Raw genomic sequence first — 26,930 nt, forward strand, 5'->3', positions numbered from 1 at the left:
TGAATGGAACTGTAATATAATATTACACATATATTGTATAAATAAATACACATACCAGGTTCTGCTGACACAGCCAGTAAAACTGCTGGAATTTCTGAGACATAAGGAGCTGAGCACTGCCTACGGCACTCCGGATTTTACCTAGGACTGAAAGAGAACACAATATTGAGAGAGATGGAGAAAGCTTGGTATTTCAATATGGTATTTGAATACTTCTGTCAGTAAAATCCCCAGTTAGATGAAACCATCCGATTTGTACTACCATAATTTGATGCCTTCAACATTTTTGTCCTTGTGATCATATTATGCGTTCCCAGACCTCTGAATCTATTTTTAATGATGTTTTCATAGCCTTTTCATTACTGTACCCAGATTTGGTAGAATTTCTTATTCGTTTGAGTCTAATCGGCCTCCAGGATGAGTAACTTTCCCTACTGGATGTTTATAGTTGTGGGCGATTAAAAAACAAAAAACAAAAAGCTGAACCCGGGCATTAAGCTCTGGCACGTGAACTCACTGTCCTCTGAGAGATCGTTCTCCTCGGCCTCCCTCTCCATCTCCTTGCACCAGCCCTCCATCCTCTTGGTCTCGGCGTGTAGCAGCTGCATAAACCAGCTGCCATCCCGCCGACAAGGTGACATCCGGCCTGTTTCGCCCACCTCGTGAGCAGCCTCCACCAGCCACGGCTCCGGCTGTGGGGTGGGGGGCTCGATGGGCGTCCGATAGTCCTCTCTGTAGCTGAAAAGGCCCTGCGTTCTTACAGTCCGTACAGCACCATATTGTGTAGGTGTGCTGGGTTCAGAATGGCGCTGAAACGACCCCCCAAACTGAAGCCCCTTATCCTCCATGGTGACGGGGAATCCCTCCAGTTCCAGGTCGGCCTGGACGGCAGCGGTGACACTGTTGGAACGCTTAAATCTTCCATGTCTGAAAACAGACGGAAACATTTGGAAGAGGATGGAAGAGGGACCTGTGCTTTCCTCACTTCCTTCAACTAAACCTTTTTTATTATATTAATATAAATGTATAATATCATTTATTTTATATATTATATTCAGTGGTAACAATACAATAGTTCAGGTGGGTAGCTGCGTCACCATGCGTAGGCTGCAAAGGAACAAGTAATAGGTTTATTTCATGCTGTAAAGAGACGAAAGAAAACACAACGTTTCAGCTGTGGAGCCTTCTTGGGGTGCGAGCTCCACAGCTGAAACGTTGTGTTTTCTTTCTTCTCTTTCCAGCATGAAATAAACCTATTACTTGTTCCTTTGCAACAATACAATAATGACATGCCTCTACAATGAAATCCATCCATTTTCTAACCTCTTCTTTCAATTTACAATCCATGAAGAAATATTATATATATGTTATCATATAAACGCATTTCCACAATAAAAAAACATAAATATACAAATCAAACAACTTGTTAAATCAATTAATTCATTTAATATGGGGTTTGTTCATCATTATAAATTGATAGCTCAATTAAGCAATTAAGCACAGCTTGTATGAAAACTTGCAGGTGTGTGGGACTCGAGGACGAGGGCTGGGAACCCCTGTGCTAGCCTGCAGGTGATATCCAAGAAGGTTTAATTATCAGAGTGCTCTCTTCTATTCTATTTTTGGATGCAGTGATATATCTGTTTGCACTAGGATTTACAAGCTGTTCATGTAATCAGACTGAGGAGAACTACACCTGCTTGTTATTGAACAGTTTGATAAAACTGAGCATACTTTGAATTAAAATAAATCAGGAACATAATAGAAATGCCGGCACTGAGATGTGTAATTTGAAAGCGTGACCCTCTTGGAATTTAAATATGTCAGCGAAGAAAACAACCCAGGGGACACTGTTCAGTTTATTGTAAAGAAAATGCTACCTTATGCATATATATCTAAAGAAAGTGTTTTGAAAATATCAGCTAATATAGCTGATGTATTGCAATATTTGTATACCTACTGAATGCAACACGTCTAACAGAACTGGTAGCCACTGTTTGTCTTTTCTTTAATTTCATTATAGTAATTCTTGTCTAGCAGAAATTAATGTAACTCTGTGAGAAGAAAAAGTGTGCAAATTTTTTTGGAAATTGGTGCATTTCAAATTTTCCTCACATTTTTCTCACTAAAACTTTTCTGGGCTGTTCAAAAACAAGTGTCTGTTTCCCTCAAGCCAGATCAGGCATGATGACCCCACTAGAGTCAGATTTCTACACATTCACCAAGAACAATCAGGCTTTTATCAAAACTGTGTTTAAATAAAACAATTAGGTCATTCGCTGGGAACATGACTGATTCTGCACTTGACCTACCGCTTCTCATCTTCCACTTGCACTCCGACAGAATGATATTCCCGAAGGCCTCTGCTTTCAGATTCCGAATCAGTTGCTGTTTCCACCTGATACAACACAAAGCCACATTAAAGACTGGTAGATGGGAGAAAAGGACCCGAAGACCTTTCTTTCTGAAATCCCAGATTCAGCATTACTTCAAACAAGCGGAAAGATGAACAACAGCAATGTTAAAAAATCAAAATAGTTCAACAACTGATAGGATTGTGTTTCAGGGTTTTGCAGAAAAGGATAAATGAAAAGAAATGTAGGCCATACTGAACGGTTTACAGTGCAGTATAATGTATGTCATACTACCACCAATTATAATAATAACAATTTAATTTTTTTAGTGTATTTCAAGAACATTTCTAAATAATATATGTGTGCTTGTAAATAATATATGTGCAAGCATATGCACAAAGCTTATAATTCCATTAAGGTGTTTCACCTCCAAAACAGATGGTCAGAATCATAAATTACTTTGAATGCTACTCATCTTCATGCTTCCCCAGTTAATTTGTAGTAAGCATGCATCACTCAGTGCACCACAAACACAAGCCTGGGTAATGCAATGTTTTGCTGATTGCTTGAATAGTTTGTTGTACTGTTCTTGCATTTTTATTCACATGTACGTTCAGAGTTTGGATATTCCTAAGTTTCAGACAGCGTATATTTGAAGTTCTGTACAGTGCCCTGTCTTAATAATTAATTTAATTAAGATGAAATGCACTGAGTCATAAAGATCAATCTTAAATGAAAAATTAGTGTCATTAAGAATTTGGTGCATAACAAACCCAGACTCGAAATATTCCTTGTAAGTATTATTCATTATTGCTTACATCGTGTTAGAAAATAAAAACTATTTTATGAATATTGTTATTAGATTATGATGGCAAAAATCTGATTGGGTGTTTTTTGTTGCTTTTTCACAAAATTATTTTGTGAGGTCAAGAGACTCCTTGGGCAAGTGCTGAAAGCAATTTTGATGTGAAGAGGGCACTGCAGGATTTTGGTCTGGGTTTGTCCTGAAAGTCAGTGATCCCAATCAAATTGCCACCAGTGCTAAACAAGAGCTTTATGAGCCAGTTACATCTGTATGCCTCACGCAATATTCCATGCATGACTCATTTTATGAGGCTCTCTGTTTCCTCTGAGCAATAAATACTCAGTAGTCCCCTTGATTACTCCCCACCAATTACTAACAATTATGACACAGAAAATCTCTCTTTTTAAAGTGAGAATATTTTCAGAAACTGTAATGTACAGTGATAATTCTGAGAATCTTCAAAACATTTTCTTTAGCATCCTACATTGAAGAAGCTGAAGTGAATAATGACAATATGGGAGGGAAAAAATACTTTAAATAAATATAAAAAAAGTTCAATCTCAATTAACAATTGTTTTCTTTGTTTCTTTGTCACCGATTGCTTATTGTTTTTTTTTTCAAATCCCTAGACAAACATTTATGGAAATAATTCAGGAGGGTAGCTGCGTTTTATTAGGTTTATTAGGTTTTTTTATTAGGTTAATAGGTTTATTCCATGCTGAAAAGTAAAGAAAGAAAACACAACGTTTCGGCTGTGGAGCCTTTGTCGGGTGTCAAGGCTCCACCAACGAAAACGTATTTTTTTTCTTCCTTTCATTTATGGAAATAAACTATATATAATTTTAAAAGAAATGAAAATAATCCTAGATGAAAATACAGTCGTTATTTGACCTACTGTACCAGTATAGTTTTAGATTGTGGGAGGAAACCCACATGAACAAGAAGAGACCCTATAGACTCACCACAGATAGCACACCAGGTCTGGAATTGAACCCAGGGCCCCAGCACTGAAAGGCAGCATGCTAACTACAATATCTTTTAATTTTAAAATACGCCAGGGTCAATATCTACAATGTCATGACAGCAGTTTTCTATTTTGCTTTTGAAAGCTTTAAACAAACACTGCTTACAGTACATAAAATTAAAGTGGCAGTACAGCAGAGAAGCTTAAGGTAAAAATCTGTGAAGGTTCACATGTTAAATCAAGAGATTCTCCTCCTGAGTAAACAGGTCTTTAAACATGAATGGTTATCTCCGATACCTGACAAATTTTAGCTGTCATAGTTGTTTGGTGTATCTGTGTATACTGTAAACAATGATGAAATGCTTGGTTTGTTCACAAAGACAGGTCTGCCATTGCAGCTGGGCAAACTGTGAACCTCAGCTGTTTTTAACATTCATAGTATTCATCATTTAGAAATATAACCCATACTAGTCATTGATAATGTTCTACAAACGTCAAAATAAACAGTACAGTTGGGACAACAAACTAAAATTAATCAATTTAATTTCTTGATTTATACAGCAATTCCATCACAAACAATTCCAAAGTGCTTTTTATATAGGTGTGGGCCCATTTCATATACTGTACCACCTCTACAGCAGTCATTATGTGCACCAGCCCCACTGATATTTTTATTCACATTTGATTTGAGGAGGATATTTGGGAAGCTCAGACTGTGAAAGCCCAAAGTTCAGTTTAACTAGGACACTGCAGTTAAGACCCTTACTCTTATGAACAGCGCCTTTGGATCTGTAATGTCCAAGTCGTCAGAACTTTTATTTTATGTGTCCACTAAAGGGTGGCACCTTGTATAGTACTGTGTCCCTGGTGTCACCATAAGGGGCATTCCCTTTGAAAGTCTGGGCTAGAAGGCAGAGCGCCACCTACTGGCCCACTAACACCACTTACACCTGCAGCTTGGTCTTCCTTGTAATTCTAAAACTGACCAAGTCCACCCTTACTTAGCTTCTGATTCATCTAGTAAATGTGTATCCACACCTAAGGCACAGTTCTGTCAAGGCATGTTTTGCCAGACCATTTGGACTCCTAACCTGCATGTCTAACAACCCTAACAAACCCTCATGTCTGCTTTCCTTTTCTGCCTAAACAAATTGCCTAAAAATACATCAGCCAAGCTACAGTACAGTGCATCAACAAGAAATGTCTTTCAAACACAGATATAGAAATGAAGAGTCTCCAGGAGTCAAGGAGGTACTTGAGCATGTAAAATAATAGGATATGTTACTCTGTCTTAAGGGGACTGAGGTCTATTTTTTCCTTTTCCTGATTTATGTGTAATAAAAACGTTAATTAATTTTATTTCAAAGTCTCATCTGTCTCTGCACTGACAATTTCTTCCAGGGCGTATAAACTTGAAAACAAGATAAATCTCCATCAGGACTTACAGTAAAATCAGTTTTAAATAGTGAAAAGTAATAATAATCATGATAGAGCAAAAATAAAATAGAAAAGAAGATGGTTAACCATCTATAATAATACAATGTTTGAATAACAGGAATTAAAAGCAAACCTTGAGGTCACTTAGCCTCCACATTTTAGGCCACACATCATTATTTACAGATTTAATAAATGTAGTATTTTTATTATTTAACTTTCAAGCTAAATGAAACAAAAAAAAACTTTTTAGTGTATTTTTGCTAAATGCAATTGCAAGTAAAGAGCAAAAAACAGAATTTTACTTATCCAATTAAAACATTGAGCGTTATAGAACACTTATAGAAAAGCTGTCAAAGTAATGTTTACTATAACAATGTGGATCTAACAGAGTAGCTTACCATATAAACAAATAACTGCTACTGTATATGTATATTGTTTTCTGAAGTACTTTTACATGTACATATTTGTATTGTAAACGATACTGAGGGTGAGCTTAGTGACTTACTCAGAATTGATGTTCACTGGGTGGACAGTTTTCAATCTTTTCTAATGCGCCCTTTGACAGGGTTCTTACCGAATTGCCCTCAGTCAACACCAAAATCTAGGCACATCCCAACCCCATCTTGCAGCAGATGGATTTTATCAATTCATTTCCATTTTGCTGGAGCCCAGACTGACAGATCCCAACACTACCCCTTCAGCGCTTGTGCATACTGTGTCTTGAGGAGATAGACCCAAGCTCAAGCCTGCACCCATTAACTGATTTTGATGTGTTTTTAGTCCATTGTATATTTTACAAGACAAAAGTAGAAAATTGGAATGTCAGAAGCTTTAAATGCTATTGTCCATAAATACATTTTAATTGATTACTGGATTTGCAAAAAAAATAATCAGTTGGACTGTTATTCTCCAAAAAAGGAGAGACGTTATACAGTATATGTGATGTACAGTAAAGAGCTCCAGATTTTTCCTTATTTAAAAAATACAATTTTTTACTCATTCTTGTTACCACTTTGATGCATAATAATTAAGGGGTAATTGAGACTTTACAGAACTTTACAAAACCATTATCTGCTGTTAAACCTTAGTAGGAAAAAGTCCCAAAGCATCCAAACACTATAGCTAGTATGATGACTGAGAAAATAGTTCTCATGTCCAACTGTTTTCTCACGACTGAGAAAAAAGGTGGACAGCAAATAAACTGCAGAGAGGACTTAACAGATAATGGTGTTTGTAATAATAGTGTGCAACTGATATAATACAGAAAAGGCGGGTGCTAATTCACCATATTTACTACTGCGGCAGGCATTTAAAGAAAGCAGGCTGGTGTGTGATGGACACATTAATCCATGCTGTGCTGGCAGATACTGCAGCTTTTCTGCTGCACGTTCTGTGGAGCCATGTCTTCATGAGGTGAATTCTAATTAATGCTGGGAACCCATGGGTTATGTGTGGGATTACTGGAGCCAGCGATGCCGAATGGCTCATTCCAGGCTATTTAAAGAAATAGATCCAGCACAAAACAGATGTTAATGAGAGGTTACCTGAATCCCTATGGAGGACCGCCGGCTCTTCAGATATTCCTCTGCTTTGGACACCAGGACGGCCTTGTCGCAGGTGATGACAGATGTGTGGCTATCGGTGGACGCATGGCGCTTGCCAGCTGCTGTTTCCATGGCGAGGGTGACGGCTTTGGTGCTGTCGAGGCTGTCTGTGGAGTTGTACAGTCCCCTGCCATCCTGGGGCCACAGACCTCCCCGTGGGAGCCTGCTGTCGTGGTAGGCGTCTTGCGTGGATTCGGTGCTGCTTTGCGCCGTAACCGAGATGAGGGGCTTGGAAGTTGTCCTGGGTGGGACAGGTGGAGGCGTCTTTTTGTAGCTGGGAGTGTACGTCACAGCTGGGGGACCAGAGAACACAAATTGAGAAACCTGTGAGAACGCCCAGTGAGCAAAATATATGTCAAACAGACACTGTAAATAAGAATATGTGCTTACAGTATTTGAGAATGATGGCTGGTTGGAGTTGAACAAAGTAATATCATTATGAAGTCATGATGTAAATAAAGGTTTTTTATAATGCTTTAAAACGTTGACTTTCGTGGCAAAATAATATGAATGTCTTATCTCTGAACTATAAGATGAATAAATACAAGTTGTTTGAATATTGTGAATATTTGTACATTTTTGGGGTATTTTGATGAAAAATATATTAATGAAAAGTGTAAATGGGATAGTATTCTTAATCTTTAGCAGCTGATAAACTAATCATAATAATGGTATACTGTATACGCTTTTTTTTAAAGAATTTCAGAAGGAAAATACATATTTAGTCATCAGGATTAACAAGGGATAACAACAGCAAGTTAAAAGCGAGAATGTTAAATGGGAAAAATGGATGACTTTCTGGGAGAGACTGACTCATTCAGTTCTAGAAATAAAGAGGTCTTAATCAGATTCATTTTGTCTAATATTAATAGTTTCTGACATAATGTCTCTATACACAATAGTTCAAAATGACGATTTGCTGCTGACTTATTTATATATGTTTTCATATACAAATATACTTATTTGTATAAGACATTATACGTGATTTTATCATCTAGTATAATTGACAAATGAATCATGCAAGAAGGACACTATTATATAATATATTATATTATATAATTATATAATATATAATATGGGACTATCATGACTGCATAAGTATTCAAACCTTTTGCTGAGGCAAACCAAAATTAATTGAGGTGCACAAAACTACCTTAAGGAGCCACAAAAATGGCCTCTGTCTTTGTGTAATAATATTGTTTCTCATGATACACCTATTTCTACATCACCCTTCAGACAGGTAGTGAATATCAAGCAAAGTTTCAACTTTTGAATTGGTTCAATACAACTTCGATGAGGAGAATATACTGTACATAAGACTCTTGAAAGACCCTGAAGACCATATCAAAGACCCATTGAGAAATGGAAGGCACCCAGACACAGACACTATCCAAATCAGGCTCCAAACTGAGTGGCTGGGCAAGCTGGCTTGGGTGAGCACTGTGAGGCCAACAGCAACTTTGAAAGAGTTCAGTGGCCGAGATGGGAGAAAATATCCATGGGTCAACATCTCCATCTCTCCACAAAGGAGGAACTGAAAGACAATACCTCAAATCCTGCAGTTGGTTTGCAACAATGTACCTACTGTAAATGATACTCAGAGAAAAAAATTGATCTTTTTGGTCTAAATCCAAAATATTCAATCTGATCTTAAAGCAACATAGTGCATCACTCAGACACCACCTTCACTACTATCAAGCATTGCAGTGTTAACAGTATATTATTGTTCCGCTTCTTATCAGCAGGGACTGGGAAGCTTGTCTGGACTGATGGAAAATACAGATAGAGCAAAGTACTGGAAAGAGGAAATCTTGCTTCAGACCTAAAACTGGGGAAAATGTACCTTCCAGCAGGATAAATACCTAAAGCACAAGGTCAAAGCTACCCTGAGGAAGCTTAAGAATAAGAAAGTGAATGTGTGGCCTAGTCAAAGTCCTGACTTTATTCCTATTAAGAATCTGTGGAAAAACTAGAAACCTGTGGCCCATAAGTGATCCCTAAGCAACCTGTGAAAGCTTGAGCAAATCTACAAAGAAGAATGAGCACAAACTGCACTGTGACTGTAATTACTGACAATGTGCTACCACCAACTATTGAGTTTGCATGTCTAAATACAGTACTTCTGCAATCAACACATTTAGTTTTTGTTGACATTTTCTCTAATTTATTTTAACCTTTGAAGTCTTTAATCTGAGCATTCGGGATTTTTGCTAAAATAAATCAAAACATTAAGTTTAAGATGTGTTGGTATCATTTTGTAATATCACAAAATAAGACACCATAGGAAAGGTCTAAATATTTTTGCATTTTGCAGTGAATATACAGTGTGTGCATTGTATATAATGTTTATGCAGTATAATATATTGTGATTGATTACTTAAATGTTTCATAATGTTTATAATGGAAATAAAAAAAATCAAAAAGCTTTGGAAAAATTAGTTACTAACATTTTGAACATTTTGCCCTAAACAAGAGGCAGAGATATCGATTCCTAACTTCAAAATATTGTATACTGTAAATGATTGTAACTGTGGAAAACAAGATGCAGTTGACTCAAAGAAAAACAGAGACACCTCTTAAAGTAGTATCACACCACAGATTGGTTTGAACCCTATAGAAGAATATTCAAATTTAGGTGAGCTATGGTACTGTTCAATATGTACCAGATGGCAAGGAAGAGAAATATCATGCTTTTATCAGTGCATGCTACAGTTTTCGATCAGATTTAAAAAAATTCAAAACCTATAAAATACCAAATAAGAAAGTCAAAGTCTAAAACACATCGGTGTAAAAAACTCAAATATACTACATGTGGCTGTAGATAATGGCAGAGGTTTCCACTGTGTTCCTGTAACTTTGTTTTATTTCCAATATATTTTGTACCCTAGCCTACTCTAATATTTTACTTTATTTCTCTGTGCAATATTTATTTTCAAAGAAATTCTTATCTATATAGTAAAATTACAGCTCTAGAGACGATATAATTTTACACCATCATTCACCATGCTGTCATCTATGAGTGAAAAGTGAGAGAGCTTTAACAGCAATTATATCTGCACATACTTAAGTACAGTATTTATAAATATAAATATAAACCACAGTACCGAACTGCACAATCACACGAATGAATTATGAGCACCAACTCTTTCAGATATTTCAGATAGTCTAAAGCACAAATTATGAACCTGTTCAGATGCTATGCTGTTTGTTTGACCTTTAACTGTAGGATTTTAATGGATCTAGTGGAAGGCGACTGAAGTTGACCTTTTGTTCTGGTGTTTGAAGCAAAATGGGTCATATTTTTCATTTGTCTAACACTGAAGTTTATGAGCAAGTGTTGATTCATCAAATATATTAACTTCAATTTCAGTTTCCAGTCCTGCAGATTTACAATCCGGTTGCAGATTGACCATGTAATAGCACTGAATGGATCCGTATTGGGTGCTTAGGACCCATGGGTTGTGGACAGGGCAACTCTTAAGAGCATTTTTGAAGGCCTTTGCCATGTGTTGGCTTAAGTTTTGCTTAATCGAAAGGAACAGATGCGAACTCTAATTGCCAGCCTACCACAGCTTGGCCGGAATTTGCAAAGGATCCAGGACCAATGACTGTCCAGATTAACTGCCCCACTAATCACATCCTGCAGAAGATAATGACAACTAGATCCATTAGAACTGGTAGGTTTTGGTTGAGGTGCTTCAAGTGTGCTCGTGGGCAAGGTCACTATGATTAATCCGGTACAATTTCCTGTTGTATAAACAGACACAAATGTATTATGCTTTGGGTACAATTGCCAGCCAAATTAAGTTATATACAGTGGCATTATTTTATTTAACAATTGGCTGGAAATAACTTTATATGTCAATCTCATCTGCTGCTCATTACCCAGTAGTTAAAACTGTCACCAGTTCCAGCAGCATTTCTCTAGATTTAGAACAGCCTCCATTGTAGTCTATGCCTGGGATAAGCTCTCCCACAAAGTGAAAGAGAGGGTGTATATACATTTCTGTAGTACAAGAGCAATACTGTATGTTTTTTATTTTACTAGTTCTCAATCATGTATATGGAGCCCAGAGTGATAGACAGTATACAGTACTTTCTACATAGCTCTAGTCTGTGTTGAACCAGCATGTACTTTATAGAAAACAGCTGGCACAAACATGTCATTGACGTATTAATGAATAATACTGTTGAAAATAAGTATGACTGTCACAAACATCTGAGAGGAGGAACTGTACTATTTCACAAGACGTATAGATAGTGCACTTCTTTCCATCAACATCGCACCAACAAAAGAGCAAGAACATATACAGTATTTTTAAGGATCCATACAGTATCTCTTTAAACGAACCCAGAAGCTTGCTTGAAAGAAGACTGCGTTTAAATTTAGCTAGGGATCTCGCCCAATGGGTAGCTCTCCTTGGAGTCATGAAGCTCAGTGGTGGCCAAATCTCTAAGGTGGGTGGTGAGTGTGTGATGCCCCCTGAGATGGCAGAAGGAACGGAGGAGGCCTAACAAACTGCAGAAGCAATTAAGAGTTTAAGGAAGAATTACAGTAAATGACTGACCAGAAGGGAACTTTGTTGTACAACCTACAGTAAACCAAGGCAAAGTTTAGCATGACATTAAACATACTGGTACCAATAAGGTGAATTTGTATATATTTGTATCCACTTTGTACAGAATTTTAATTTTTTCAATGAGTATTTAATGTACAGTATACTCTCTCAGGATTTGATAAGGTAACATTGTTAAAGGCGATATTCTCTTTTTTTCTTTTTCTGTATGTGTTTTCCAGAGACCAAAAAGGAACCTTAATTTCTGACAGCCTGCTCTAAACAGTCACTGTGATTTGCTCATGCATTATTGTTAGTCTTTCAGTCCTGAATCCGATGAACGCACATGTGAACCTTCACCATTCTAATTGCAGAATCCTGGTTGCAGTTTTCAACAAACCATAGTTTGACAAACCATAAGGCAGAGTTTTCCTCAAAACCTACAGTACATTAAAGACTAACATAACATTTAATTAATTGCCTTGTCAGAAATCTGAAATTTAAAAGTAATTGCAACCTAGCCTTTAAACACATTTTGATTTGGCTAATTATTTGCTGAGAGGGCTGTCAGTGTTCCACTTGTGGAAATAAATTTCTTAAAACTGTGAATTCTACCAGAAATTAAGAAAATGTAAAGATACAAACATCTTTTTCATAGGGTGTTCTGACACATGAAGAAGCCTCATCAAAAAATTTAATAACTATCGGCCTTTTATTTTAAATATGATATTTTTCGATCAAATAATATTTTACTACTCTTAGTAACTTCCAAAAGTTTGACCTGATCTATAAAACGACGCTGGGATCTCACTGCATAGAATATTTGTAAGAAAGATTTAAAAAATATCATATAAATGTCTTAACATATTGTATTTCAGGGTTTTCAATCAAGAATTCCATGCTGTCTCCCAGGCAACAACATGCACATTTGTTTTGGTGGTAAAATTGTGTTTTCCCGAAGTAGTAATAATAATGTTGAATTTCAAGTGCCTCTGTGCAAAGAGACAATGCCCTTTAAAAGAGTCTCTGTACCTCAAAAAGGGCATTCATAAAACACTTGAAGATCAAACATTTGACCGTGTATATAAGAATATACTGGCAATGAACGTAGGTGTTTTTGAACAGTCATTTACTTTAATCACTACAGTATGTGAATAATAACTCTATGACCAAAAGGATGTTTTATTTCTACATTTAAAATATTTACATTTAAGATGAAGTTAAAGACCTCTAATATTGTATTGAATTTGGCAGGGGGAAAAAGTTGGTGACTCGCTCCAGAGTCTTTTAAGATAAAAATGGCTTACTCGTGATAAATTCTTTTGATTTTTATTTAAGATCTGTATCCAGTGATGTGCATTCCATTGGGAACTACTATTAGCAAAAGTACTATAATGAGGAAAAGCTATGAGCTCAGAGCCTGCTCTCTGCAGTGCCATAACCAATTCTGTCATAGTGGGAATTATCTTTTGGGGGACAATTCAGGTTTAAACCTTTTTGGGCACAATGCAGAGTAGCCAATCAAACCTAAACTGTTTCCGTTGAGGGACGGGATGAAGCCAATAAGCCAATAAGCCTTGAATGTAAAAGAGTTACACAGGTACTGTATCTGTGCCTATTTAATCTAAAAAATAAATAAAAGTTAAATTAATATCTTATCTAAATATTGTGCAGAACACTTTGACGTTTCACTGTTCACTGTACTTTTTTCAATATTCTCCCTTAATCATTCCGAAATGCATTTTCCACAGAAATTCGATCCTGTTTTAAGGAAATAAATAATTCACAAAAATCTATTTTTATAGTGTAAAAAGTAGCATTTCAGCTTTATGAATTTGTAGAAATAATAAAAATGATGTTTCCAGTAAGGAACTCTTGACAACAGTCCCTTGCATTTGAGAGTTAAATGTGATGGATTAACTATAATACTTAATATTAACTGCTTGTGTGTATAATAGTATTGTGATCATGTTTGAGTTATTTTGATCATGTTTTTTGGAGACTTTGATTAATATGAAATAAAGTTAGCCAAAAAAATAAGTTCTGCTGTTTCTGGAAAGGAGCAATCATGTCACATTGGACATACTGGCGGAGTAGCTCTAAAGGCTCCTAAAATCTCCTGTCCTCAGTTCTAAATGCCCTTTCCATTTGTTCCCACTTGTCTCCTTGTCTTTGTGAAAACCCCCTGAGGTCTTCTCTGTCAAACTCTAAAAATATATTTTTTTACTATGTCAGATTCTAAGCAGGAGTGCACCTGGTCAATCTCTGGACAGATTCCAGAACACATACAGTATTTACTGTATACAGTATATACTGTACTATATTTTTGTAATGTGGTGACCAAAGTCATATACAGTATAGTATTCTTAAAGCGGTCTTACTGCAGGCCATATTTCTTGCCAGTTTTAAATTCTGAATCTTTTTTGAATTTGTATCTGCAAACTCGTAAACTAACTTACACACTGTGCCAGATTCTACATAAGAATGTGAGGCAGATTATAAACAAGAGGAGACCATCTGGTTGCTAGTTGCTGATTTATCAGAGGATCCAATTCTAGAAATCAAGTCAAGGTATCAACATTAACAACAAAACTGTATAGCTTCTACTGGAACCCCTCTACTCTTGTGCAAAAAAGTGTCTCGTATTATAATTTTGAAAGCACTTCCATGCAGTTTTAACTTGTGTCCTCTGAGTGGTATTTCTCTGTTGTTTCAGAAGAAGCCCACTAGACTGACTTAGTCAGCAGCTTTGAGAAAGCCTTTAAGAGCTCAGGTTCTCTCATAGCCTTTTGGGTTCTCCCTACATTCCTTGTTATGATAACAGTTCCTACAGGGGTCTCAGATGTCTGTTTTGTTCCATTTATCTTCATTGTTTGGAAACACTAGATCAATAAGGTGATTTCATATACCTGTAGTAGGTACTCTGATAAGTTGAGTAAGCCAAAAAAATGTTAGCGCTGTCTAACAGTTCATTTTCATCTGCTGGTATCCATGATAGGTTTTTCCCAGTCTGTGTTCAGAAAATTAAAATCCCCCATTCTAATAACTTCTTCCTTTACACATGTGCCTGATTTCACCACATACGATTGCATTATAATTAATATATGAATTCAACAGGTTGTAATGTATTCCTAATATGACTATGTTTTATAGAGCTAACACATAAAATTGCCACGTAACAGACCAAAATAGTGCATAACAGTATAAGCAGACAGAAGCCATCCAAACTTTGTCTACTTTATTAGCTGTAAATTATATATTGGTAGTTAATTTCCACATTTAAGCCACAGGTTCTTATTGTTCATCGTGCTGGTTTCCAGGATGTTAAGTGAACAGAGAGCACACGACTGTCCCCTGGATGAGTAAATCATAGAGCCTATCCCCAGCAAAGTGTTGGTCCACAATTAACACAGCTAGGTAAATTGGTATAATCACGGTGAAGTACTTCAATCCTGATACAATAGCAGTGTTTGCAGAGAAGGCTTGAATCCACCAGTTATGAGTCTATAGACTATGCTATCCTGCTTTATATAGGTTTGAGTGTTATTTCTTTAAAAATGTAATGGTGATGCTTTCAAATATATTTTCTAAAGCATTTGCCTAACAAAGTGTGCATATTTTAACTGAAGTAACAACACATGCATTGATCCGTATTGCAATACATGCAGGTGATACACACGTTTCTGATATAAATTTAATTTTGAACGTTGCACACCCTGATGAAGAACTTTCTATCTCAAAAATAACAAAGCAAAGCCTGCGTCAGCAAATTAAGTACAACCTGTCTGACAGTGTTATCAATTCTTGATTCTAATGAACGAAAGTATCATTGACCTGTATCCATACAGCAGCATGCACTGCAACAGTGCACATTTCCCTGACGTGCTTTTCACCATGCGAATTCTGAACCTTCTAGCAGGCGTTGTTGTACTTGTCAAAAGCAGTAGTTCACATTTCTATTTTCCGCTCTGTAAAATGGACACAGAGAAGATGCATAAAAATAAGAAAAAATAAAAACTATATATATCTTTTAGAGAGGATAACCAGCCTCCTGCCATCAAAATATCATCTAGAAATTCGAAGGAAGCAGTGTGTATTTTTAGATTTAAGCTGCTCCAAAGCAGCTCTTGTTGGCAGCACAGCTGTAAGCAGTAACCTGTTTGGATCCAACCCTTAGCCCTGTCTCTAAATCGAGCACCTTTAAATCTGAAGTTTACCCGGGACTTAATAGGAGTTCATTTACCAACAACAACATGAGTCTCGGTGACCTTAGGTTTAATCTCGATAAGTTTTTACTTCAGAAACTTCAGATGACATTTGTTTTATTGCACCCTGCCTGGCAGGTAACTCGCTAAAATATTCTACAGGCTGTGATTACAAAGCTCTTTCTGATTCAACTTCGCTTTTATTTGGGTGTGAATATATAGTGTAATGGTGAAAGAAAACAGGTGTTATATTGGACATCACTCATGACTAGGGAAAAAAATGAAAGTCCTGGCAACTGCCCCCAGCCTGCCTTGTGGGCACATAGCTAAGGGGAGGTGCAGCACTACACTATTCTAATGCTAAACCACGTGATTGATGGAGTGAGTCGAGCGACCATCGCTCTGATACTTCTAGTTTCTAGAACAGCCGCTAGACAGCGTATGATTATGGATTTGGAGCACCTAGAGTCGATCACAGGCATGTTGTTTTAGCTCGTTTTTCGTTAGTCATTAGTGTTTCCCTCCTTCGTTGGCCCTAACAATTTCGTAGGCCCCAGGCACTGTGCTTGCAGTGCCCACTGGAAAATCCGGAACTGTATATCTGTTCCTGCAGGAAAAAAGGTGTTATTTCTGTAGTACTGTATGTTCCTCTCTTATATAGGTACATTAAGAAAAGAGGTGAGCAACACAGGGAACATCCTACAATTTGTACAAAGAATTCACAATCACTAGCTTGCGATACCTTAGCTAGGATAGAACATTTACTACCCTGAACTTATGTACAGAAAAGCTTTAAAACGAATGACTCAACAGTCAGCATTGTTCGCCAGATGGATTGTATGAATCACCCCAGCTAAAATTAGCTCTGCTCACTATGTTAAATACAGTACCTCTGTTGTCCAAGCAGGCAATACTGAAAACATTTAAAGTCAGGCAGGCAGATAGCAGCACAGTTTTTACTTAAACAGAAGTCATGCGTTTCTATTTACTCTTCTCTCTCACAGGGGATACATTGTCAATTCGCAGGCTGTTCCTAATCTACAGTACCTGCAAGAGAACTGTTTGCTCGTGACAAATCAATAGACTTGTTACAGAGCTGCTCAAGGAGAAATCGTGAGGTGCAGTGAAATTGCAAAAGAGTTAATTGAAAGCAGTGGGGTCCCTTCAGGAACTAGTCATTAAAACCTAGCTGCACCAGGTGTTTTTTTTTTCATTTAAGAGCTTGAGTTTAAGAATTCTATTCCACTTCAGAAAACTTCAATAACAGCAAATGTACAATTATATGAGGATTTTTAGCAATGGAGTCACCTTCCTTATCAAATTTATCAGCTTATTGAGATAAGGTGGGATGCATATTCCATGGATGATGAATTATAGGGTACTATACTATAGGGTACCAGGGTACTTTCTGTAATCGCCTAGCTGCTGAGATCCCGTGCTACACGACACCCCCTTTTTATGATACAAAGGACATGTTTTTTCTCTCCTAAACTGTTTGTTGAATGATATGTCACATAGAAAGAAGTGACACAGCTGTGGGTCTAAGTCTAAGAGTTAGAAGTAACAAATATCTTCACAAGAGGCAAGGTGGTGTACAGAGGCAGCAGCATCTGTACCCAGGTCCTAAATGTTCTTCATACAGTGTTTATTATTAATTGGCTTTCCCTTCAGCACTAGGAAAGATCAGTCTGATCTGAATAGTACCCGCCTCTCAACTCACTTGATAACTGGCAAACATGACTTACTGTAACATCATAAGCTTTTGTAATGAATGACCTTACTGAAATAGAATCAATCATTTCAAGAAATATATTTCTCAAGGAAGTTTATTAGATGAGGTTCTAGAATTTAAGAGACAAAATAAAGCGTGAGCACTTCTGCTTATTTCACCGAGATCCACACCCAATTTGATAAGATAAGATAAATTTATTGTCCATATACAATTTCTTGTATTAGGAATTTGTCTTCTTCGCATATCCCAACTTGCTCTCTATGAGACACCTAGACAGGGAGAGAGGCTTGGGGTCAGAGCGCAGGATCAGCCATTGTACAGCACCCCTGGAGCAGTTGGGGTTAAGGGCCTTGCTCAGGGGCCCAACGGAGTAGGATTCCTCTGCCGGCTGCAGGATACAAACCGGCAACCTTCCAGCCACACGCACAGATCCTTAGTCACCGCACCACCCTACTATCAATTACGTTATGATATACAGCCCTTTCATTGTACACTATAGGAATTACCAGTATTTGTCCTTTTTATGTCTGCTGTGAACTTTGATCCCTCTAGCAGCACATAAAGACACACATACTGTATAAACAAAGGGAGAAAGACACATACACAAAGCAAAGGAATATCTTAACATGGCATTGCATGATTCCATGAAAGTATCAAGGCTGACAGAGAGCATATGCTGGAAGTACCTGCAGGCTGCTGAGGCGTCCGATCCAGATTACAGGCAGAGGGAAGTCGGAACTGGATTCCTGAAAAAGTGGGTAATATCTATTGTCAATTAGCAGTTCGAAGAATCATGACTTACAGTATTACCCAGACACCCCCCAAATGCACAAATATACTTATCAACTCTATAAAAGTGTAAATAGCTTCAAATGACATTTAAATATTTATCCTCTGCTGTTTGTGGTAAGTTTTTAGAAGTCTGGCTGTTTCAGTGTGATGTTTGCATTCGAGATTTTGGTAATTGAAAAGTTTTGCCCCCCCCCAATCCCTGTGTTTACAGCTCTGTCATTATGTCAACAACAAAAAATGTGAAAATATGGGAAAGTTAGAACACGGTTGATACTTCTTCAAAGATGGCAAAGAAAAATAACAACCTAGGCATCTAGCTAACACGAAAAGAAAAAAAATGCTTTGTTAAATACATTTTGATTTTTACTGTAAATAGCACTTTAATGAAAAGAAATGGAAAATCAGAATTGTTCATGCAAGCTTATCCTGTCATGTAGGGTTTCATATATTTGTTAAACATGAGCTAAACACAGTATATATACTGTATGTATTTTATACATTACATAGTGAGGTGGAAAGTTGAAATAGGACAGCATTCCATAAAAACAATTCTTTCATGCATATAAACTGAGACCAAGAAGATAATCTCTTGATACCCAAAGCTAATACTGTAATCATTTAACTAAAATTGATAACTGTGTGATAAGGATGAGTAATTTCTCAAAGTTGCATGTTTTTTATTTCACACAAAAGCAAAATTTAAACTGATTTCATTATATTTTGGGCATTTGTAGCCGCAGTTCAGCTCTTCTAGGAGCAATGTAAATTTACATATAAAGTCACAATTTACATACAGTATGCACACCGTATAGTTTGATATGTACTGTATATCTAAAAAGATAGATATATGATGCTAATTTGTAAAAGCTGGCTAATGGACAGATATGTACTGTAGCAGGCTTTTTACTCAAATCTTTCATTTTCACTTACTGGGTATCCCTTTTGTCAGTGTTGAGAGCATTATTGTACCAAAAATGAGAGCATGCTTAGAGACAAAGTATTAGATACTTGTGTGGCATGCCTGACTCTGTAAAATAATTTATAGTTTTAAGAAAAAGAGCTTTAGGCCTTTAGGTATCATTTAAGAAGACCGGCTTTATGCAAGAAATCAAATGAAATCTTATAATGACGGATTAGCAGCAGACTGGTGTTTCTTTTGTTAATAATATATAAATGGAATGACAAATGTGTTTTAAAGCTCAATAAATAACAAAGTAACAATAAAATTAGAAAAACGTTTAGGAAAAAAAAAACTTTTGAGTGCTGTCTTCGCTTCACTTTGCCGCTAATGGGGTAACTGGGGCCCTGTCTCTCCATCTCTTGGCCAGCTGTTAAATGCTCCTGAAGAGTCTAGCTGACCAAGGTAATGCTCCATTGTTTATGCACGCTCAATGGAGGCCGATGCTACTCATTTTCCCAAAGATGCGCTTTCTGTGAAGTAAAAGAATGGAAGATACTGGATAAAACAGTCAGAAAAAAAGAAAAAAATGAAGCTAATCAACAAATCTAAGAAAAGGTGTAGACAATACAAAGAGGTTAAGGGAAACAGGAAAGAGATAAGAGGATACTAAAGGCAGGGAAAGGAAACCAAAGGAAGAGAAAGGAAGAAAAGGCAAGGAGAGAGAAAACAAAGTTTCTTGCAATTTAAACAAAGAAGGCTAAATCGGACAGAGGAAAAGACAAACAGAAACGACTTAATTCGGGTTAACATTAAAGACGTGGAACAGACACCCAGAATGGTTTGAATGTCAATAATTCCTAAATGTATGAAAAATGAATAATAAGAAGCATGACTGAAAAATGTATTTGAAGCTATTTACATTGGTAATGGCTCTTTTAAATTCTCGTTTTTAAAATTTTAAATGTAAAACATAGCAGCATACTGCATGAAAAAAGACAGAGCAAACTTGACATTGACAGATGGTTCAGATGTCGTTTCGGAGAACACTTTATGGAGAGAGACAAGATGACTCAATCGCTACCATAAAGAGTTATCGAAATGCCATTCTCATGTTGGCTTTGGTCTGGTTTTTTTTCTCTTCAACGTTAAACTGCAGTAAAATGTAAATTTCCTTCACAACGACCATAACACAAAATCAGCTGGAATTACTGAGGCTGTCTTTGCAGTAGGTGAACAATATCTTATCTTCGCACCAGATTGAAGTTTGGGCCATTTTTTTCTAGAAGGGCACTGTCAAGAAAATATTATTAAGCCTTTAGTGTTGCCGTCATCTTTCATGGAGTGTGCTTTTGTTGTACAATGGGCTCTTTAATTCCAATTCTCTCTGTTTCTCAGCTGTCACATCATGGCCATAACTCGACGGTTTAATGACACCTCCACCATTGTTTTTCGAAGTGTGTCATTGCTTTGAAAGACATTGTTCCATCCCGACTATCACCCCGAGAAGGAGAGGCTCTTAGTTTTACGGTGTAAACTGTTACTGTTAACCCATCTGAACTGGCTTATATGAGCTGTGATGTGCAGCTGAGCGAAAGCTGCTGGAGACTTCATTTCCTAAATGTTGCTTAAAATGATATGAAAAGATGCAGTAGTGGGGCCTTTCTGTGAAGAAAGACAATGAACAAATTGTAATGTTGACCAGGATGACTTTTTGTTTTTCCTCATATTACTTCATCCTTGTGAAATATGAAACTACACTAATTGCAATGGATTTTAATTCTTCTATTCCTTTGCACTGCATATCTTGACAGATGAAAAAATGGTGTTCTGGATTTATACAGTAATACAGAAAAGGAATTTTAAAACTTTTTGAAACACAGTGGGACACAGAAGCACAAAATTAAAAGACAAGCATGGTAATTGAGGTTTAACAGGTTGGTCCAAATCATATCAGTTTTGAAACTCCAGGTCAGATTTGTAAATGTAATTGTATTTGGAAACAACGGTAGTTCTTTCAGATACTGGTCTGATGAATATATTCCCACAGTATCTATGAAAGACTATGGATATACTGTACAGTACATAAGCAGCATTTAAACAGTTACTGTACATTGGCACATAGGCCACATTTAACCCAACATATTGCAAATAGTGTATGCTTCCCCAAACTTGACATGATTTGTTACAACACTATTATTATGAAAAGGTTAATCTATTTGTTACAAATATGACAGATAATGATCTTCTGAGGCTAATTATGTGTTTAACATTTTTTTTACAAAGCTGATGTGTGACCTCAATGGTGAGGAGACTTCAGTTACAGAAACAAATGAATTTTACTGGAGACATATTGTACATTTAGCAGTGTAATAAAACCACAATTGTCATAGAAGGATGCATGCATTCACAGATAACTGAAAACTGGTTTAACATCCTTACAATTAGAGATTCTGATTTTTTCTTTCCAACATCTTGGTATACAGTATGTCTTTAATCATGTAGAACTATTCGATGAAAAAATGGTCAATAAAGAAGTAACATTCAGGTAGAAATTGTGTTTTAAGTTTAAAATGAAATTAATTTGTTAACATCAACCCTTCTTTTTTTTTGTGGTGGAGGATCAGATATTAATTGCTAAAGTGGGAGTAGTAAAAAGCAAAATGTAACTTTATTATGGCCTGTTTAAGCCACTGATTGAATCTCCTATCAAAATACTCTCACTGGTTTTTGGCAGCGATGAGATTGGCTGGGACACTAAAACACTGCATTCCAGCAAGCATTATACAGTAGGTCTCGGTAAATCCCCAGCATCACAACAACAGGAATAAAAGATTAGGCTCATTCAGTTAATCCAATTATTAGATTAATTAAATAGTTTAGTGTTCAGGAGAAATGAAAACAAAAAGACATTGTGGCTGTCAGGACTGAAATTGTATACCCCACAGCTTATAAAACCAACGGCTGGGAAGAGAGATAAAATATGTTTAAAGCCCTATGGCTCTAAACTTAAAATGATACCTATCGGAATAACAATATTTTTTCATTATACCTGCTTTTTACAGAGTATCTGTTTTCCTTTTTTTGCAAATAAAACAAAGCTGCTCTGTGCCTTGGCTGTACACTGTACAGTGGCAGTTGGAAATAGCACACCAGGATAAATTAGTTTCTTTTCAAACTACAGATCAAGAGTTAATATTCAAGAGAAACCTTTTATCTAATCAACGTACACTATTTTGTGTCGGCTACACCGACATTTCTGTACAGCACTGAATCTGAAACACAAATATCTCATGTGGTTTTCATTTTTAACCTGTGTTTAACTAAACAATTAGGGTATGGTGGAGGTGAAATTGGGTAAAAAGCAAAAATCAGAATCCCTGCTATTAAATTTAATTTGTAACCCATCATAACTGAGGTCTGCTTGTCCATTTTTGGCCATAAAAATCCATCTGTCTCTTCATAAACAAATTAAGACATGTGTGACCAATCCATTGCAAGTTTGTATGACTCCATAAATAAAGAAAAAACAAACAAATATAAAAACTATGGAATAACAAGTCAAATTTCTTAAGTTATATTACTAGTTATATTACCAATTATGTGTCATGATTCATTATAGCTGCTTAAAAAGAGAAAGAGCTTCAGAATGTTATTCGTAAACATTCAGTATAGGATTTTCTTTAACAGGTCCATCCATTCTCTGTACAGTATAAGGCCCACTTTTGTTTGCAAATATATATTATTGAAAAGTGGTGTTTTGATGGTAAGGTGTAAATGTACTGTACATATCCAAGCAATTCAAGCATCTATTTTCTAAACTCTTCATCCAATTCAGGGTTATGGGGGAGCCTATCTCAGCAAGCAACAGGCGCAAGGCCACAGCCTGGACAGGACGCCAGTCCATTGCAGAGCTCACACAGACACAGACACACACACTCCCACCAGGGCCAATTTTTACAAAAGCATTTGATCAACCAGGGTGGCTTTGGATCATGAAGGGGAAACCAGAGCACCCAGGGGAAACAACTACAACCACAGGGAGACCATACACACTCCACACAGATATCCCAGGTCCAGAATTGAACCCAAAGACGAAAACACTAATAAGCCTAATAATAAGTTTGTCATTAGATATAGTATGTATGCTGCACTTACGACATAGTGAATATTACAGTTGTTTTGTTAAACAGCAGAGAAGATAGTGTTAATTAGGTTTTAAACACAGGACTGAAGACACAAATGCATACAAACACACAAGTATGCACATGCGTATCCAAATTCTCTTGCATGCACATGCACTCTATTTATTTATTAATTCTCTCTCTTCCACTCCTGTGCCCTAACACAAGGTACGTTATATTATCCTTTTTGAGCTGAGACTTTTTATTTGTGTTAGTACGTGTGCCTTGTCTGAACTGAATGACTTCTTCCAAGAGACCAGGTATTTGAATATGGAACTTCTACAAGGCAAATAATTTAGGGATGGCAAAACTAGCCAAATATGAAATGAAGAGTCTTAAAACATACAGGATAGTTTTAAACAGAAAATCCATGAACACAGTGTGGTACGAAATCAGACAATTATAAAATTGTTATTTTAGTGATTCAAAACTCAAATCTTTTATGAACAGTGAGAGCACATGGAATGAATTTGTTATGGGATTTCATTCCACAAATTTAAGGGGACACTGACAGAGCAAAAATGGTTCACACCTTAACTAGATTTAAAGATGAGTGAAGATAGCACAGCATTTGGAAAATATCTCAAGTATAAAAATAATACAATCGATTGTCTATAGATGTAACACATAATAGCCCACATCTGACAATGCAAATTGTTCTAATTTTAATATTTCAAAGGCACAGTTAAGTTAAGGTTATCACAAAGCAAATTTGTGTGGTACATGACATGTATATAATTAGCAACAGAATTGTCCATTAAAGCTAAGACATACAGTAACTACCGCAAGACATACACTAAGTCGGTTAAACTCTTTAAGGTTCGGTCTTGTAAGATGTGCAATTTGATATGTGAGGAAGGTCACACCTCCCATTTTCTGATGTCTACACTCATTTCAGGGTCGAGGGGGAGCTGGAGGTTATCCTGGCAAGCAAAGGGTGTGAGGCAGGGTACACCCTAGACAGGACACCAGATCATCACAGGGCACAATCATCACAGGGCCAATTTTCCCAAAGGCTAACTGTCCTGGCAGTATGTCTTTGGACTTTGGGAGGAAACCCAGAGAAAACTCACATGAACACAAGGACAACATACAAACTCCACACAGATAGCAGCCTGAGTAAGCCTTCAGTAAATCAGTAAAATTAGTTACATTTAATGAAAGTGGGTGATTCATAGGGTCAGCAAAATTTATTTCTTGGGTATTAGTTACAGGTGAATTTACAGCAAAAAATCATTGCTTTTGTCGATGCTGTTAAAATACAGTAATGTTGTAATTCATGTCAAATAAGATGGTTGTCACTGTTTTTAGATGAGAAACACTTCTACCGCAAAAGGTTGTGTCAAAACCAGATACTTCTCAGTTTTGTTTTTGTTTTTGTTTACAGGGCACAGACACACACATGCTCACACAAGAGCCAGTTTTTCCCAAAGCCAATTGACCTGGCGGTACAGTATGTTTTTGGACTTTGAGAAGAAACTAGAGCACCTGGAGAAAACCCACATGAACACGGGGAGAACATACAAGCTCCACACAGATACAGTAGCAGCCTGAGAACTGAAACCAATGTCCCGGCGCTGTGCCTCTAGTATAAAATAAATGAAGTTAATATAATGAATGAATGAATATTATGAATGCTAGAGTAAAACAACTTAATATACCTGATCAGCATTTGAAAGTGGAACAAGGTATCCTGAAGAAAAAACCTGAATGAATCATATTTCCTTCAAATATTTAAGTCTCTTTTTATCTGAAAATATTCACCAACAGCAATATATTGGCTATCTTTTAATTACATTGGAAAATAAAAATGTATTTTGCAAATAAATGCATTTTCAATAAATGCATTCGGTTCCCTGCTATAATACTGTACAATAATACCCCATAACTCAGAATAAACAGTTTTAAACAGTTAACTGCAGCTATTGATATAATTATGCATTTCATAGCTGATATCATAATGGAACATTATGGAACATAATGATAAGAACCAAGCATGAGCACCTTTTTAAGTGTCTGTGACATTAAGATGGACATACTGTAACAGTATTTGATGATTAACTCTATAGGATATGTTTGGGGTGAATATTTTATTTTATTCTGAAACATTTTCACCTTGAAACACAAAAACTATCCAAATGTCAAACAGATGATCTGGCCTCTGTTCTATTAAAGCAATCATGATCATGGTATGACTGAAAACTTTGATCAACTTTTAGACTAGGTAGACATTTGACAATATCTCAGTTCTGTGCTTTATCACTTCAGGGAACAAGTCTGCAGAAGGATGAAATAACAAATATTGTACTATTAAATCCTTTTCAATAGAAACCCATTATCAAGTACTGGATTTCAAAATGTAATAGTTATTTTGTTTGCAATTAATACATATTGCTAATACTGTGATTTAGGAGTGTTCATTTAATTCTGATATTATACTAAGCATGTGTATAAACGTTTTGTACATTTGCAAGTAATTCATAAATACTAATTGGAATTTCAATAGGAGTTGAAAGAAGGGCTACAGAATGTGATGGAAAATGCTATGCATGTATGATGTATCTGAGAAAATTGCAAAGCCTAACATAAAGCATGCTTTAAACAATTTGAATCTCCTAGTGTAGCAGACTAACTTGTACAGTAGCTAACCATAGCTCTACAGAGCAGAAAGTTTTTTTTTAATTTTTCAAAATAATGTTGAAAATAAACTTTTCTGTCCCTTTTCTGTTAAAGAAGAACAAAAAAAAATGTTTTGAGTTGTATACATATAAACATACAGTGGTGATGTCCCTGAATGCAGCTTGCATTTTTTTTAGTACTGTATTTAAAACTGTACAGTAAAAAAATGAACATTTTCCATAAAAAGTGAAAATAATGTTTTAAAACGTATTTATCATTCAGCATGACAGACATTCTGGAGTGTGAAGCTCTTTTACATAAATATTTAGTATACAGCCATCAGTAAATCAATAAAATTATTATTCTGAAATTACATTCAGTGAAAGTGGATGGTTGTTAAATTACAGTTAAATGTTGTAATTCATGTCAAATAAGATGGTTGTCACTTTTCTAGATGAGTACCCCATCTACCAGAAAAGATTGTGTCAAAACTAGATACTTCTCAATTCTTTTGTTTTAAAAACATGTTTTTAAAACATTTCTGATTCTTCCACTGTCCTTCTAGAGAACTGTACAGTACATTTATAATGCAAAAAATGTTAATTACTGTAGGCTGCATGGATTGTTAGTAACTGCTACAGAGCCTTTCCATCTCTCTATCCATTTCCTAAGTTCTAAATCCACTTCAGGGTTGTACTGTAGGTGAGCCAGAGTCACAATGCAGGACACACCCTGGACAGGACACCAGTCCATCACAGGCCAGAAACACACAAACACAGA

At 36.4% G+C, this 26,930-nt stretch overlaps 1 protein-coding gene across 2 annotated transcripts in view; it reads right to left on the reverse strand.

The window, feature by feature from the left end:
* Positions 1-26,930, reverse strand: part of dlgap2a (discs, large (Drosophila) homolog-associated protein 2a) — a 404,450-nt gene that overhangs the window by 15,638 nt on the left and 361,882 nt on the right. For both annotated transcript variants that reach the window (XM_069197514.1, XM_069197517.1), the window contains 5 exons: positions 18,344-18,403; positions 7,105-7,457; positions 2,313-2,398; positions 518-927; positions 56-147 (listed from right to left, as the gene is read on the reverse strand). In XM_069197514.1, the coding sequence (XP_069053615.1) occupies positions 56-147; positions 518-927; positions 2,313-2,398; positions 7,105-7,457; positions 18,344-18,403 (1,001 nt within the window). The remainder of the gene's footprint in view (positions 1-55; positions 148-517; positions 928-2,312; positions 2,399-7,104; positions 7,458-18,343; positions 18,404-26,930) is intronic.

Source organism: Lepisosteus oculatus, chromosome 2 (assembly GCF_040954835.1).
Source record: "Lepisosteus oculatus isolate fLepOcu1 chromosome 2, fLepOcu1.hap2, whole genome shotgun sequence".
NCBI classification, from domain to species: domain Eukaryota; kingdom Metazoa; phylum Chordata; class Actinopteri; order Semionotiformes; family Lepisosteidae; genus Lepisosteus; species Lepisosteus oculatus.